At 37.0% G+C, this 18,230-nt stretch overlaps 1 protein-coding gene across 2 annotated transcripts in view; it reads right to left on the bottom strand.

Moving 5' to 3' along the window:
• Window positions 1–5,636: 5,636 nt before the first annotated feature.
• The window catches only part of LOC121421551 (1-aminocyclopropane-1-carboxylate synthase-like protein 1), a 41,122-nt gene continuing 28,528 nt past the window's right edge, over window positions 5,637–18,230 (bottom strand). For both annotated transcript variants that reach the window (XM_041616295.1, XM_041616296.1), the window contains exons 6-12: window positions 17,976–18,053; window positions 14,447–14,547; window positions 13,366–13,507; window positions 10,743–10,884; window positions 7,446–7,588; window positions 6,734–6,887; window positions 5,637–6,007 (exon numbers count right to left, since the gene is read on the bottom strand). In XM_041616295.1, coding sequence (XP_041472229.1) covers window positions 5,955–6,007; window positions 6,734–6,887; window positions 7,446–7,588; window positions 10,743–10,884; window positions 13,366–13,507; window positions 14,447–14,547; window positions 17,976–18,053 — 813 coding nt within the window. In that variant the 3' untranslated portion in view covers window positions 5,637–5,954. The remainder of the gene's footprint in view (window positions 6,008–6,733; window positions 6,888–7,445; window positions 7,589–10,742; window positions 10,885–13,365; window positions 13,508–14,446; window positions 14,548–17,975; window positions 18,054–18,230) is intronic.

Genomic DNA, 18,230 nt, shown 5'->3' with positions numbered 1-18,230 from the left:
TTTTCTCTTTTTATTCAAATCAAGTTTTTGTTGGGGTGGACTTGTCCTTTAAGTGTGCTTATTTGTGGAAATGATTTGATTTCAGTTGGTATTTACTTGTGCTTTCTTTACAGTTACCTTAGATGTTAATGGAATGGACACATTCATTTATTCAACCCAGCAGTTTCTTGGTTTTTGTTCTATAATGTATTTTGCAGAGCCCTTGCAAGTTTGGGTGAAAATTTGAAATTCAAATCATACTGTGTACATTGTAATGCATCTTTTGTTCGGTTTTTCACAGTTGTTTTATTGAAAATACATGTAATCTCTAACCCTCTCAAATTGGCAATGCAATGCAGTTTTCATAATCAATGTTTTACAAGCACATTGTCCAATCCTAAGTTGAAGTCATATTTACAATCCCCATGTATATACATATGGACTTACAGTCTACTTTTCTGTTCTTTTGTACTGCTTTGCCATTGCAATACTTTGAATCATACCTTGTTTTATATGTATTGAGAATTCCAATAATAGTATTAGTACTGACTAAAAATGCATTTTAAATATTATGAATGCAGATTTTTGACAGCTTTCTGGGTTGCAAGAGAGCACACACATTTTGACAAGTATTGGCTTTATGCACTTAATTTCATTTTGTTTTGTATTCATATTTGTGTTATCGTTACTACCATACATTCCATTCATGTACAAGGTACCAATCAGGTAAATCAAATTTTATTCAAAAGCCTTGAATTATTGTACACACCTGTTTGCTTAGTTGCAATGTAAAATCAAAATTCATGTCCAAACTGTGGGCTCTTTGATTGATTGTAAGTTAAGTTGCGATTGATACTTTGATTGCAATCATTTCTGCAGCAAGCCCTTTTAGCCAGAAATCATGATTACATATGCCCCCCCCCATTTTGCTTCTTTGTACCATGTATTGATTGTTCAGTTAATGTGGTTTTAAAGTATTAGACTGTGTGTACCCATTATCAATTCAACCCAATTTAACCTTGATCCAAAGGCTATTAAAATCATCATACCGAATATAAATGATCATTGTACAACAGGACCTAACTAGAACTGTAATTGTTATTTAGGGTTTAGCCTTTAGTTGGCATTTTGGTTTAAGAAAATGTATGAATTACTTGTTCTCAACTATGGAAAGCCAGCTATGCTGCAGTTTCTACAGAATTTTTGCACACACTATGCTTCTATTGAAAAAAAGAAGCCTGAATTTGTTAAATTGGTGCATACACGAATGTATGTTCTCTCAACACATATACATTATACACTGTGGTTTATTCATTTCAAATTGTGAATTCTTGTGTTCCTTGCCTTCCATAGTTGATTACTTTGAATCAATAACTACCTTTTTAAGACACCTCCTAGGAGTGTTAACATGGGAATGCAAAATAATCCTCTCAGGGGAGATGACTCGTCAAAAAAGTATTCTCATTAAAGTGAGGAAATAAATGTTGCATATTGGATGCATATTTCTGTATTAAAACAAACGGTGAACATGCCTTTTTATTTAACTGGAAAGTACATACAGTCAAACCTCTCTCTCAGTTGTCTTTATTCCTATCTTACCAAAGGAGATGTCTTTGCGATGTTTCAGAGGCTGCAGTTTTTTCGCATACATTCGTAATTCCGAAGGTTTGTTATTCCGAAGGTTCGTAATTCCGAAGGTTTATTGTTCGTAATTCTGAAGGTTCGTTAGTCTGAAAATGAAGTGAGGTTCGTAATTCCGAAGGTTCGTTAGTCCTAAAACGAAATGATTAACGAACCTTATTTCATTTTCGGACTAACTAACCTTTGGAACAAAGAACCTTATTTCATTTTCGGATTAATGAACCTTCAGAATAACGCCACAAATGTTCGGATTAACGAACCCTTATACGTTTTCGGATTAACGAACATCGAGGTATAGGCAATTTACGGGTTTTGGAACTAAGAACGTTTGGAATTACGAAGAGTAACAGTCTTTTTTACATCCCAAATTCTACATAACTCCCAGGATGTCACGGGAAGTCATGGAAAGCAGCAATTTAGTCATGGAAAAGTCACAGAATTCTGTTTTCAAATTTCTATGGGAACCCTGCTTTGCATTAAATTTACCAGTTTGTGACCGTGGCTTATTTCCATTTTATTATGTATCTACTCCATTATCTGATTTTGAATGTTGAAGTGACGATTAAGGATGCAAAAGCCTCTATAGTAGTTAACCTAGAAATGAGTCTTGGAACTCTTGTTGGAATGCTTACCATGCAGGGAATGGAGAAGTTGCATACATTGTGTGCTGGGATACCAGGTTCTGATGGCTGGGGTAAAGATAATTACAATGTAAAGCGCTTGGAAATACAGTACAGTGTACCGAAGCGATGACGTCACAAAAACTTTCTTTTTGCATTTCAGCATTTTAGATACCATATTCTGGTAGAGCATGATGAAAAACCCTCACAACCCAAATTTGGTGGGAACAGTCCATGGGGGCCTTACATGTACATGACCTCATGAATACATTCATGAAATCAGCCCCATTGAATTATATGCATTATTGGCCTGGATTGACTTCAATGGGGATAATTATGTACATGTATTCATGAGGTCATATGTCTATCTTAGGGCCCCATGGACCGATTCCCACCAAACTTGGGTTGTGGGGGTTTTTCATCGAGCTCTACCAAAACATGGTATCAAAAACGCTGAAATGCAATAAGTGAAAATTGATGACGTCGCACTTTGGTACTCAAGTGCTAGTTAATATACAAATAAACCAAATCAAATAGTGATTATACCAGTACAACCGTGGATGAATAATTCCCTCTATACTCCCGAAATAAAGGCCTGGTATATTTATTTTATATCCTACTTTAATAAATTATAGAAATAGATCTTGATAATCTAGCTCTTGTACTCTTAGATCATCCTTTTTTAAATCTGAATCAAACCAGCTGCACTGACTTACCTACTTCCTGAAGCGCTTAGCTACGCGCTCAGTGTGTGGAACGCGTATCAGTGCTTGCGCCATCATGATCTGTGACGTCAATGATTGAATAGTCGACTATTTCATCATTGACGTCGCGGAATAGCACTTTTTCTTCGGTGGGTGTTTCATTTTTGACATCGCAAAATAGTGAGAATATGTTTGATCACATGATGCTATTTAAACCAATCAGCATACATGATTTAATTTATGTAGGATATCAATGCAACTATTCTTAAAAATATATATGTAAATGTGTATTTCTAATCGTTAACCACTCCCATTCACATGCTGTATTTCCAGAGCATCTATGCCCTAAAAATACAGAAATATATAAAACCAATATCAAACTCACAGCTGCAAATTACATCAATATACTGTATTTATTTCTCTTTCATGAATGGCAATATTGTGTCAGATAAAACTTACAATGCATCTCTCAATAAACATCAAGAAAAAAAAACTAAAACTGTCACCAGATTAAGTAGGGGTCAAGTTGGACATAAAAAGCAAACACAACATGAATTTACCAAACCTAGCTATTGTATAGCTTACACACTAAATTTCAAATGTTATAGACTAAGGCCCGTATTTGAAGTCAGGGTTAACTTAGACCATGGTCAAACTCTGTGCTAAAATTATGAGAAGCCAAACGTGTCAAAACTTTTATTACGTTGTATGTTTCTTATTTTTACTGTGCTCTTTCCTGATTCATCGATGGTGAAGACAATCATCTATTTACATACTTCCTAGACAATTATGAATTTGAGAGCCAAATGAGCTGAAATATGAAATCTCTACCACTAGTGATTTATGCAACGATTGGGTATCCATACTTAAACCACAACTTTAAACCTGAGTTTCAGTTAAACTTGACTTCAGAACTTTGCCCTAATTATTCAACTGTATATAAGGATTGTGATTTTTGTTTCTTTTTTGGTATAACCATATCACACATATACAGAGTTTTCAGATTAACACATTTCATAATCGAGTGTAGCATCAATAAATATAGAATAACATGATTCTGATTGATACACAACACCATCATCAAATGTATATGCCCCATGTAAAGAGTGCATACATGTTAAAATTAGGTCCTCTAAATCCAGGCTTTACATGTAAAAATACATGGCCTGAACTCATAAAGATGGTTAGGATAACGCGTCAGTTGAACCTATGGTCAGGAGTTCAAGCCCGAGCCGAGTCAGACAAAAAGTTCAAAGATGGGTTGAGCTGCTACCGTTTGACATTCAACAATTAAAGGGATAGAGCCTCGTTGATCTGGAGCTGCACAGTGGCTGCCAGGCCCACGATCAATTGGGAGAAACAAATTTTTAGAGTATTTCATTTCTGATGGCTATTTCGAACAATAAAATATGGATTTTCAATGCTGATACACGCTTTTGTCACAGAGCGCCAAATTGACACCTTTTGCCGTGGTTATCCATACCATCTTATTGATGAATTCTTTTGAATTAATGAGTCCACTTTTCAAAACCAATCACCATGGCAACAGACATCAACTTGGCGCACTGTGACAAAAGCGCGCATCAGAATTGGGACAATTGTTTAATTTACGCGGTAAATAAGCGTAATTTATACAGAAAATGTGCAACGGTTTTAAAAACCACCTCCGTGAATTCGGGCCCATGAGGCTAATTAATACTCAGTAAAAAAAAAAAAACCTTAAAGTGTGGCAAGATTCCATTAAAACAGTAATCAATACTTGAGGGGGTTGGTCAATTTATCAAAAACTTAAGAAGGTGGGTTTTATGCTAAGCTTTAACATGCATATTTTCCATAAGAGCAATTGTCAGCTAATCATGTGTCATGAAATTTGTAACAAAAACCTGCATGTTTGATGATGATATGCGAAACAATAATTTAATCATTAACACCTGAAAAGTTCTCAATCATCAATATACTGTCAAGTGAACCCCATACACATTGGCAAGAGAAAAATCAAACAATCATGATATTAATCATATACTGAGGTATTAAAAAAAGATATAAGAAATTCATAGATTTTAGAAAGTTCTGCTTAATATCATAAAACAGTTATATGCACAACCTAAATGGTGTGCAAATGGGAGAGCTCATGTCAAACACTATTTCTTTAATACTCTATTTTATCATATATTTTATAAAACAGTTCTATGCGCAACCTAAATGATGTTCAAATGGGAGAGTTCATATCACACAATTTCTTTGGTACTTTATTTTATCATTTATTTAAATAACAGTTCTATGCACAGACTCAATGATGTACAATTGGGAGAGCTCATGTCACACACTATTTCTTCAATACTTTATTGGATCATATATTTTATAAAACAATTCTATGCACAATCTCAATGATGTGCAAATGGAAGAGCTCATATCAAACACGCATTCTGTGGTACATTATTTTATCATATATTTTATAAAACAGTTCTATGCACAAACTCAATGATGTGCAAATGGGAGAGCTCATGTCACACACTATTTCTTTGGTACTTTATTTGATCACATAGTTTGTAAAACAGTTCAATGCATAACTAAAATAATGTGCAAATGGCAGAGCTCATATCTCACAATTTCTTTGGTACTTTATTTTATCATTTATTTCAAGTGTTATTCCATCCCAGTCATTTCACAATGAATTTTCGATACAATTCTGTTGCGTGCCCTCGCAAATCACAATATTTCTGGTTATTTTCACAAGTGGGCGAGACACAAAATCGCTTTTGCCTTGTCTTAATATGATATATAACATTGGGGATTAGTTCAATGTTTTTAGAGCATTTCTGTTGAGTGATTTCAGGATTTCTTATATTCATGCCCTTAATATTTCATCTATATGTAAGTTTTGCCTCAAACTTTCATTAAAATTCTTCTAGGAACTTTCTGCTTTCAAAAGAGGTTACAGAAGTTTGAATTAATTCTCCTTTCAAAGAGATTATTACAAGCCTTAGTTATCTCTGGCGCTTTCTTCCATCTAGGGGTGTGAGGAATCAAAGGACAAACAGGATTTCTTCAATCGCTGTAAACCTGAAAGAGATTTTAAAAAATTGGATTAATAACAGCGACCGGGGACGGATCCAGGATTTTCCTAAGGGGGGGGGGCACATTTTCCTGATGAAAATTTGACATTGCACAAAAAAAGGGTTTTCACCTAAAATTTCAAGTAATTTCTTCCACAAAAAGTTTAATGAGCAAAAAAAAGTCCTCGCGTTCAAAGGGGGGGGGGGGCACACTTGGGTCAAAATGGCATTTTTACTTTTTACAATCCCCCCCCCCGTGACAACAAGAACGATGAATATTCATTAAGTGGGCTGATGATGTCATATCCCCACTTTCCTTTATCTTATGTTATTACATGAAATCATAACTGATAATTTTTTCATACATGTGTATAAAATGATGTGTCTTCATTATAATGAAATAAAGTGAAGCAATAAATAACTAATGAACTTAATCAGTTGTCAATCCAATTGTTTTAGTTCTTGGTAGAAATTTGTTGAATAAACCTTATTTCAAATAATAAAATACAAAAGAACAAGTGGGGATATGACATCAGCAGTTTGGTCATTGAAGACATGCCTAAAACTGCAAATCTTTAAAATTCAATGACTTTGTTAATTGTTATCCGATTTGATCCAATTTTCAGCATTTTGCTCTTTGAATTTTACTCTATTTATTCAGATATGAATATCTTCAGCCTGGAGTATCCCTTTCATAAATCTAATTCTAATTTTATCTTGATACCTTATTTACCTTCTACTAATCTGTTTCTTGGTACAGCAAACATGATCCGATACCAGCCATACTCTCCCCCGCAGTAGCCAGCAGAGGGCGACAAACCGACCCCGCCCTTTAAGAGGTGGTTGGTAAAACGACGTTCCTCCTCTTTGTTATCTTGCGCAAGGAACTGAAAAGAAATTATCGAATTTAACATAATTTTTTTTATCAACTTGTGGCAATGGTTATAAAATTATTTTGAATACATAGTAGAATTTTGAACAAAACGACCATCAAGTGTGTGAATTCAGAGGTGTTGTGGGTCAGTTGGTATGTCTCCAAAATTTGGATCACAAGGTCCGGGGTTCAAATCCCACCACATCACTTGAGTCATTTGGCAAGGCATTTATCTACATTTGCCACTCTCCACCCAAGTGTAGTAAATGGTCGTGCACCCGATCAGGATAGCCGTGCTGACGCCAGGGTAATAGTATGCTATGCTTAAAAACATTAGTATGAAGCACTCTATAAATGTTGCATATTATTATTATTATCATTCATTCAATAACTAAATAAAAGTGTATCAAATTATTCTGGCAGAAAATCATCCTTGCTGAGAATTAGCAAAACATGCATGGCGAAGAAGTTCCTATACTAAATATTTTCTCTGGAAACGTGAGTTTAAACCAATAAAGTCAAATGAAGTTTTTCAAAATTTTCTTTTGAATCTAAATGGAGTAATATTCACCTTGCTAAGGTTAGCCCATATAAAGAGACCAGCTTGAGGCTTGAGGTATGTAGCTCCGATCTCATCCAGGGTCTCCATGGTAACCCGACACGCATCTCTCATCCTGGAGAGGTTGGTCGGGAAGTAGGTCCCCCTCACCCAATCTGGAAGGAGAAGAAGGCAATATGATCTAGATCTGTTTATAAACTTGGATAGGTGTTTCATAAAGCTGTTTGAAAGATACAAGTGACTTTACAAGCAACTGTTAATCCTTTCTTGTGGTAATCGTGATGCCTACCTGGGCCCCGTCTCACTAAGAGTTACGATTGATCCGATCAATCTAAATTATATGGAAATCCATCAGTGTCATAACTTTTTCTTTGGGAAATTTGCACAATGTCCTTTGAAAACAAATAGAAACATAATGAATTGCCAAGGAAACAGTGAATGTATGAATATACATCATTTCTAGAAAATATTTAAAAACAAACGTGTATTTTAGAGGTTGATATTGCTGGCTTTCCATAGTTGCGAATGATCAGATCAATCATAACATTTTGTACGAGGGGCCCTGATTGGTATTGACTTAGTTCTTAAGAAAGGTTCACCAAAGGATCTTCCAAATGTGATATTCCAGTAAGAGTTGCTATCTTAGTAACTCTTCAAGATAAATTCCAGTTCTGGTAACAATCTCAAAATGACTTTTTACATAATCTAATATAATGACCACCCAAGTGTCTGTTTGTATGAATAAAAAACATGTGCCAAAGGATTCTGGAAGAAAATGTGTAATTGCTGAGAAATAAGCAGAATAAGCACGGATTCGGTCACTTCCATCGGGTCTTTATTCCAGCAATAATAATACACTGTCCCACGTGTGCCTATCTGTGTTGGCGATCTTCAGTGTGATCGTATTTCAGCTTAAATTTTATGATTTTACAAAGTCAGTTTATGTAACTGTACCAGATCTAGATCCACGATGCTATAGTCAAACTTAACCTTGGTTTTACAGACTTTCTCACAAAATTAGTGTTTTACTGCATGTACTATTATTTAGCTTTAATGAAATGGAGGCCCTGGTCTAAAGTTATGGTTTAAACACGAAGGCTGGGAGAGAAGTCACTTGACATGTTTAAAGGGGAAGTTCACCCTGATAAAAACTTTGTTGTAAAAATAGCAGAAAAAATAGTAAAAATTATTGGTGAAGGTTTGAGGAAAATCCGTTAAAGAATAAGAAAGTTATTAGAGTTCAAAGTTTTGGATTTGTGACGTCATAAACGAGCAGCTGCCCCATGTGTTATGTAATAAAATGCATGAATTTCAAATTTTTTATGGTTCCTGATGACTTAATTATGTTTTCTATTCATGATCGGGTGTGAAATGATTTGTACATTTATATACAAAAGGTACAGTGAAAACCATTTTCAATTTTCTGAGAAAATGACATTTCATTGATTTTTTTACCATTCGCTGTGTAGGAATGCTGCTCGCATATGACGTCACAAATCAAATAATTGATAATTCTAATAACTTTTTAATTATTTGATGAATTTTTCTAAAACCTTCGTCAATATTTTTTATTATTTTTTCTGCTATTTTTACAATAAACTTTTTGTCAGGGTGAACTTCCCCTTTAACTACTTTATCAGCTGGAAAAAAATCAAGTTCATAACACAGTCTTGGATTACTAAATTAGCATATATTCATTTGGCAAATTTGATCCAGAAATAGCTGAAATATAAACAAATGTCTCTCTTTAACAACATCATCATCCATATGAGTTCAATCCCCACCACACAATTAAACACAACAGGAATTCCATTTGCCGCTTAAATAATGGAAGTGTTGTGTCATTTTAGGTCAAGCTTGTCAAAATGAAAGCATCTACACCCATCGCTAATACCATGGTCACATTTGTTCTACGGCGGCCGTACGGCGAGTCGAAAACAGCCGTTTTATCAATTTTGATTCAAACCACCTATATGTAGTTGGATAAAAAATGTTGAAACGGCTGTTTTCGACTCGCCGTACGGCCGCCGTAGAACAAATGTGACCATGGCATAAGTTTGACTGTTATATTCCACATCTCTCGGACAAGAACGCTAAATTGCCAGAATTCTTTGGAAGAATGTTACATGATTTCACACACATATCTTTTTATGCATACAAAGTATTTATACTACTATATCCCTTACTAATGATAATAATAATTGGCATTTATATAGCGCAAATCCACTGGCGGATCCAGGGAGGGGGGGGGCGTGAGAGGCACATACAATTTTTTTTTTCATACAAAATAATTTTTACTACTATATCCCTAATAATATTAATTGTCATTTATATGACACGATATCCACTGGCAGATACAGGGGGGGGGGGGCAGGGGAGAGGCACAGTTGAAATGTTGAATGTAAAAATGCTGTTTAATTAGAAGTGTGACCCCCCCCTTAGAAATTGAAGACCCTTTTTTTATTTGTCATTTATATAGCCCAATATCCACTGGCGATCAAGGGGGGGAGGCAAAGTTAAAATTTTGAATGTAAAATGTTGTTTAATTAGAAGTGTGCCCCCCCCTTTGAAAGTGACGACCTCTTTTTTTTGCTTGTCAAATTTTTCCTCAGAAAATGTAGCCCCCCCCTTTTGGAAAATCCTTGATCCGCCCCTGGCAATATCAATCTACGACTGTTGAAAGCGCTTCACAATTATTCAATTTTTATTACCAGGTCACTTGATTCATAGCTTTTTTTTCGCAGCCTGTTGGGCACCGTCTTGCTAATTAATGCAAACCACAATGACAAATGTTTCCTACCCATACCATCTTAGCACCTGGGTGAGATTGGAAAAGTGTGGATTGATGCCTTGCGAAAGGACACTACACCATAGTGGGATTCTAACACATGACCCTCTGATTTAGAAGGCGCGAGTCAGAACCGCAAACCACATTTCCACAACTCCCTTCAACTTATATAACCATAGACTCTCATGTAAATGGTAAGTCAGCTCAGAAAGGAGCCCCAAAGAGTTTTTTAAAATTAATTTTCCCATAGCTTTTTTTCCAAACTATTCGAAGCAAATCATCCTCTGCCCATGCGATCTTTCCATGGAAGGGGGGGGGGCAGGGATTTTTTTTCTGAGCTACTTTTCACAACCTTCTGCCTAATTCTGCAACATTGGCTAAGCTTTAAAATTGCCATGAATGACATTTTATGGAGCTTTTTAAATTTTTTTTTCATGGCTCTTTTGGGCATTTCAGGGGCAAAATAGCCCCAAGACCCCATGTACTTTTTTCTGGGGGGGGGGGGGGAGTCTGGATCTCACCTTTATCCTCTATCATCTTCGCTGCAGCAGACTGGATGAAACTAGAAGCTTGCTGATAGTCGTTCAAACCGATGCATCTATCTAAGACATCCTTGTTCCAAGAGTGGAGGACCCCCAGTGGAGCACCAGGTATTCCGAAGTCCTACAAAAGAAAAATATACAGAGAGACCGTTGACTAGTCTGCAACTACAGACTTCTTGTTTTTCTTATAGTGCAATAATGCAGGGTCTGAGGTAATAAGACTAGCTGGATTCACTGCATGTATGTAGTCTGCTGGGCAAACCCTTCACTCGAGTTAAGGGTCTGAATGTGCAGCCTACTCATGCCTTGTGTACTGCAGGCTCTCGGCAAGTTTTGTATGTGCTAGTCTTTGCGTGAAGGCACACTTCTTGATCAAAGTTACGATAAAAGTTCCAATCAGGGTCTGTGCCTGTAGACTAGCATGTATGTGTGTGTATAACTGAGTTTTGTCAGAGGTGTATCAATCAGATATGATTATTTACTTCTGGAACTGACCTTTAACATCACAATTTGAAAGATGTGACCAGGGCTTGAACCTCGAACCTCAGTTTGTAACTTCCACACATAGCTTGAATTACAGGAGCACGCCAAAACATCCCATGTACTGTAGCTAGGGTCTAGTCTTTACATCGTATAATTGGTCAGTGTCCAGTTTGAGTCTGTGCTTGCCCTTGGGGGGGGGGGGGGCACTCACATATATATTGATGGTACAGGGATGTGCCATCCTGATGATTCCTTTTTCAGAACTTATTTTCAGTTCTCTAGATACTCCGAATGACAAAAGTTCCGTTCAGAAGCCGCCCCGCCCGCAAGACCCCCCCTCGTTACAAAACATCTCAGTTCCCTTACCCTGCCAAAAAATTGTCCAGCGTGAGCACCGCATACGAGAGCTGCATGCACGGCTTTACAACTCCCTCCACTAGTGCCCATAAATACATGCACAGCGCTAGGGTACACCATCTACTGTTCCACGAACCTGTTCCTTAGACCCTGTTTTTCAGATCGCCCGGTATATATTTAGTTCCCAAGACTCCATATTTTACTCTTGCAGTCAGCTCCTTAGACCCCCATTTCAGGGTTTCGTGAGGCACACCCCCATCAAAAAATAATTTGAGTCCCCCACTTCCCCCTGGTTGCATTTACAATTGCATGGTGACTGACAAAAAAATGTCCCGATTTTTCAAGATTCTTTTCTTTGAAAATAATCATGCAGATTGTGAGAACAATAAACTAGAGTAATGCGGAGCAAGTTGGCTCAGTTGGGCGTCTAACCAAAGATCATGAGCTCTAGTCCACTCTGGGCAGATTACCGAAGCCTGCATAATGTGTTGATGTGCCCATTCCACGTTTCATAGACACAGGCTATGTTACAGTGGAAAAGACTCCATCCCTCGGATAGGATGTTAAATGGAGGTCCCAGCCGTATAAAGGAGAGTCACCACTTTTGCACATGAATGCAATGTTCAATTCGTATAACCCCAATGCACATGTAGTTGCCTCCCTGCACACCACCAATCATTTATTGCGGTAGGAAAGATATGTGGGGCACAGTGATTCAGTTTGCTTCTCATCTCCATGGCAACAAATAATCATAATAATAGGAAAGATGACAAGCTTTTTCATCATATCTACAAAAGCCAGAGATTCTGACAAAAAAAGAGGTCAAATGAGTGCCCATATTCTAGATGTGCAGATCAGGCTGTTTTTACTTTTCACATGAAAGTCAAAATTGCCTCCAAGGCAAGAAATAGTGTGTAGTCTATTTCGAGTCTCAGAAAGCCAGAAATTATGGCAAAAAGATGTCAGACAAAGTTTGCATATTCTATATGTACTGTACCTGATCATGCAAGTATTCTTTTCCACATGATAATCAAAATGAAATGAAATTACTAGTACCTAACGGAGCTATCACATTTGCTTGTGCGATCGTTTGTGATAATTTGGTCACAATACATGTTGCACAGAATCACAACGGTTGTAGGCAGTCGCACCACCAATTGTGACAGCCTGGGGGGGGGGCCACTTCCATTCACGAGTGGATACCATGCGCGACCATGGGGTCTCGAAAAGCACCCTAAACACGTAATTTTCATAGTCTGCAAATGCACCCCTTAACAAGTATTGGCGTGTGAAACCCTATCCTTAACAAGTATTGGAAACAAAACGATACTCTTGGCAAATATTCCCTGAAATGAACCCCTAAACAAGTACAGGAATGTTTTATTGTTACAGGTCCTTCGGTCGTCAGCTTTACCTTATTTGGTTTAGTAAGACCCCACCTTTTACACCTCGCGCAAATCGGACTCTAAACACGAAGTGTTGGGGCAATAAGGACATCCTTTATAAAAACATTTTAATTTTGTTTTATCATCTCCGCAAATTCGACCCTAAACACGTAATTTTCCTAACGAAATAGATACCTTTTTTTTCATTATTTTTGTGTTTTTGACACCATTATCACTTTACGTACGTAACATGCCCTATCATGAAAAAGACATCCTTTTTATGTGTTTTTTTGGTCGCACGTGGTATCCACTCGTCAATGTAAGTGCCCCCCCCCCCCCCCCCCCCCCCCGGTGTGACAGGGGCTTAAATCACTCACCTTGCTGAAGCCATACAAGATGTGAGTATTCTGCATGTCAGGAATGGCCTCAAGAGGGAGCCCCAGTATGCTCGAGTTTGGTACAGATTCATCATGGATGCTGCCCTGGTAAATCTCATCCATTATAACTTGAAGGTTGTGCCTAAGATGAAATAGAAACTCAAAGTTATTATTCAAACAACATCTGGTGGGTGTTTCATAAAGCTGTTTGTAAGATAAGAGCGACTTTAAGAACGACTGGTGATCCCTTCTTGTAGAAATGGTATATTCATTGGCGATGTAAAGCGCGTAAGAAAGGTTCACCAGTCATTCTTAAAGTCGCTCTTAACTTACGAACAGCTTTATGAAACGGCACCCTGGGCCCCGTCTAAAGAGTGATCCAATCAATCGTAACTCTATGGAAATGCATCAGTGTCATAATTTCTTCTACATTGTTATTTTACTCCATTATCATGGAATCATTTGACTGACTTGGTCTTGATGTTCTGTATCTTGTTTGCTTTTAGGGATGTGAAATAGACATATCATTGATTGACTTTTTGTACATGGCTTGCCGTAGACCAATATAAAAAATAACATTTAAAGGGGAAGTTCACCCTGACGAAAATTTTACAATAAAAATACTGAAAAAAAAATCATAAATAAAATACTGGTGAAGATTCTAGGAAAATCCATCAAAGATTAAAAAGTTATTCGCATGTGAATTTTTTGATTTGTGACATCACATAGAAGCAGCTGCCCCATGTGCAGGAGTCAATGCGAAATAATTTGTCTGTTGATATACATTAAATCCATTTTCAAGTTTTCGAGAAAATGACATTTCACTTATTTTTCTTTTTACTTTACGATATATCCATATGAAAGCAGTGACATTCTAAGGGTTAACAACACAATGCATGAAAGTCTTACTAGACCTATGGGAAGTTGCTCCTCCCACTTGTCATAATTATTTTAATACCCAGTTGCCAATTTGAAATTAGTCTCGAGGATCTCAATTTAAAAAAACAATTCTCTCATACATTTTATAACAGAGGTTTAATACCACTTTAACAATTCAGTGGACTACCTTGAAAAGACTTACTTCTTGCAGAATGATAGATAGTCCAGGACCTGTTCCTTGGTGTAGACCAGTCCCAACGGATTGCTCGGATTAACAAAGAAGACCCCACGGACTCTGTGACCCTAAAAATGGAAAGAAGGATATCCTATACATGAATTTGTATAGTATAATTAACTGATATTTGTATTATTGTATTATTAAATTATTAATGTTTTTTTATCTGTGCTATAATAATAGGCATTTAAGATACTCTAGCTACATGTACATTCTACCCAATCACAACTAAATAAAAATGCAGGCAGCACTTCTGGACCTTTAATAATGTAGTGATATGAGAATATAGCATACATTCATGTTCTTATGAAAGATTTGGGGTTCAGTGGTAGGGAAGGGGAGAAGTGGGTGAGGAGAATGTGTGGGGCTGCCGAGATATGCTCGGCTTAACTTATTCAGAAGGCATCGTAGTGCTTTCTGGACAATCCAGATCACTTAGGTGTCAACGGGGGTGCTGTCCAGGGTATTCCAGCGTAGCACTGGCCAGCCAGGGGGAGGTGTACAGCACTCAAATGGCCGAAACACCTGTGATCCCTGTGGCCTGTATCACTAAGCGCTAAGATGCGTCTTAAGCATCCATAAGTCCGGTATAGTGTAAGACGCATCTTAGCGGGAGTTTAACAAAGACCACTAAGACGCGTACCGTACTTAGTACCCATTTAACTAAGTTGCATACAGAGCGTAGCCTACATCTCGTCGAGACGTAGGAACTGTTCTTAGTGTAATGTCATGTTTCCTAGTGGCCACAAACTGCAGGAGCGCTTCGACTTCGACCCTTTGGAAGTCCTTGCTTCTTTTTCGAGGCGTTTCCTTAATTTTTTGAGGCAAATGCATATTGTTATTAATTTATTTTATGAATTGCCCAACATCATGTCATTGCCTGTCTGTACACTACCAAATATGTTTATAGTAGAGAGGGGGGGGGGTAATGAGCACTATTTTTGTACTCAACACCCCCCTCCTCCCTTGAGAAAAAACAAAAAGGTAAAATTTTGGTTAATCTTTTGTTTTCGTCGAGGTATCAAATACAACTTTCACTGCATACATTTCACTTTCAATATTTTACTTCTATATGTTGTCTTAAGAAAAAGGTTAATACCATACCTTCCCCATTATCCTCCTACAGTAGTCAAAATTATGTTAAAGTGACAAAATTCCTCCTCCTTTCACTTTTTAGTCGCAGACGATGCAGACGAAAACTTGCAGGAAATTACTACTTTTTATCTTCACACAAGGTCGAAGGACACGAAATTAGGCTTCGTAGACTCAAAATCCAGACGTTTTATTGTTGAAGACGCGTCGCACACAGGACTTAGTAAAGAACTGTTTAGTGGAACTGACGCACCAACAGGACGTCTTTAAGACCCGTCTTAGTGTATGACGCGTCGCAGCGACACTAAGTCCCGTTACACTAAGTACTGTTTAGTGAAACAGGCCCCTGGTGTGCTGCTGATGACCCGTTGACATCTGCAGAAGTTAAGATCTTTCTGTATTTTCTACTATACGTTCATGTTCTTTTGAAAGATTTGTGTTTTCCAGAACTTTATCGATTGAACAAAAAAAAAGATGCAAATATAATCATGCATAGGCCTACTCAAATATTTATACAATAATGATAAGTTCAAAGTTTACACCTCTCATGCCCATATATACATTTTGTACAGCATACAGAAAAAAAAATCTTGATGGATTCTTGACTGCTATAAAATATTCTAGGGCGAAAAAAAGTAGTTTCTGACTAGGGCTGCTAGTATTTTATAAGACTAGTCACAACAAAACCAACAATACTTTGCCAAGGGAGGCTCTCTGTATATATACATGTAGAAGGGTTTATATCAAATATTCACTGAAAATAGCAGCCAAAAGGCTGAATTACATTCCGTTTACAAATGGTATATAGAGACATAAAAAATATACAACTTGAAATAAAATACCGGTAGGCAACTATCAAAATGAAACTGTTCTACAAAATAATTGTACATAATTATATGAAATTAATTGAAATACCCAGCAGATGAAAAGAAAGCCTCTGAGGTGGAATAAAGTAGTGAGAACATGTTCGAACGAATGACAGAATGAAATAAGAGGAAAAGAGGGAGACATGAACAAAGTAAAAGAGGTTGGGTATTTCACAAATCTGGGAAAAAATAAATGCAACAAATGGAAAAGGAAGAAACAAATTAGATTGGGATACAAGTTTCTAAAGTTAGTGCAACTAATGGAATTGGGAGTAGTTCAACAATTACAGAAAAATTACATCTTGAATAACATTATTTGGCATTGTTTTGACATTCAGGTTCTGTATATGTAGATATTAGTAATTTGGTTTATAAAAACGTAAATATAATTAGCTTATCTGAAAGAGTTGTTCTTCTTCTTGTCACTTTCAAAATTTGAGCTTGCAAAAGTTAAATAAAAGACAAGATATAAGCGTTTCTTTGACACCACTTTTTTATGGATGACTGAACGTTTTACTGAGATTGTACAGTGTGCACACACCATGCTTGAGAGAACCCCGAACTTCAAACCTTCTTTTCTCCTTATTCTTTGAAGCACTCAGTGAATTTCTTTTGTGTTCAATCAAGCGCTTGAGTGGGCTATTGATCAATATTGAAAAGTTGCAGTTGTGCTCAAAAGTTAGCGAACCCCACCGCAAAAATGCAATCCTTCATGCTGAGTGTTGAATGTAGACAACAACACTACAATGTTCGGAGAGCCCAGAGAAACAAACTTTATTGAATGTCATATTTTACCACCTGTCTTCACAATTAAATACCTAAAACATGGCAAAAACTTCAAACAATTTAAATATGCTCATTTTCTGGTTGGGTTCACTACCCTTTCAGCACCACTGGTTATTTGATTCATTTAGGATGTGCTTTTTCAAGCTCAATGCAAGTCACACAATTCATTCTTGGTGACTTATTTTTGTTTTGGGGGGTTACAGGTCACAAATCATTCACTCTTTAACATGTCACTGCTGCCAACTGGCACAACATAATATGCATAAATTTCATAGCGCTGAAATTTGCTAGTAGGTAAACTATTTTCTAATGATGTCCGAAGAAAATTACAAAATATCATTAAATTGACCTATGTTGGCAAAATCAAATTGTACAGAAGGGGTTCCAAGGATGCGAAATATCCAATTTCATCACAATTTGGATCTTGGAAGCCTCACGGTTTAGTGGTTCTGACTCTTGTCTTGTAATCAGAGGGTCGTGTGTTCAAATCCCACCACGGTCTAGCGTCCTTTGGTAAGGCGTCAATCCACACTTTGCCAATCTCCACCCAGGTGTTAAATGGGTACTTGTTAGGATGCAAAAGCCTATGTAGTATACCTAGCGACTGAAACTTGGAACTCTTGTTGGAATGCTCCCCAGGGAGTGGAGAAGGTGCATATATTGTTTGCGGGCATGACAGAATCCAATGACGGGGGTAATAATACTATAATTAACTTGAATTAGCTAAGTCGTCAATAATCTAAAGCACTCACCTCTTTTCTTGCCTTTTCAAGTGCGTTCTCAAGATGATCTACAGTCAACTCAAAAGGTTTCAATCCATTCTCCCCTGGCTGTGAAATAATTAATTCGAAGGGATTAATTAACATTACCAAACTGAAAAAAAAACTGTTTCCGGTGTAGAATAAAGGGGACTGTATCTATTAAAGCTTTTGGCAAAATAGAAGTCTGTCGAAATATCTAAAAAGCAACAAATATTATGGAGTTTGCTGCGAGTCGAACTGAGTGTG

Source organism: Lytechinus variegatus, chromosome 9 (genome assembly GCF_018143015.1).
Source record: "Lytechinus variegatus isolate NC3 chromosome 9, Lvar_3.0, whole genome shotgun sequence".
Classification (NCBI taxonomy): Eukaryota; Metazoa; Echinodermata; class Echinoidea; order Temnopleuroida; family Toxopneustidae; genus Lytechinus; species Lytechinus variegatus.
Note: the sequence above shows the minus strand (reverse complement) of the source record. Positions and strands in the feature narration are given on the sequence as shown.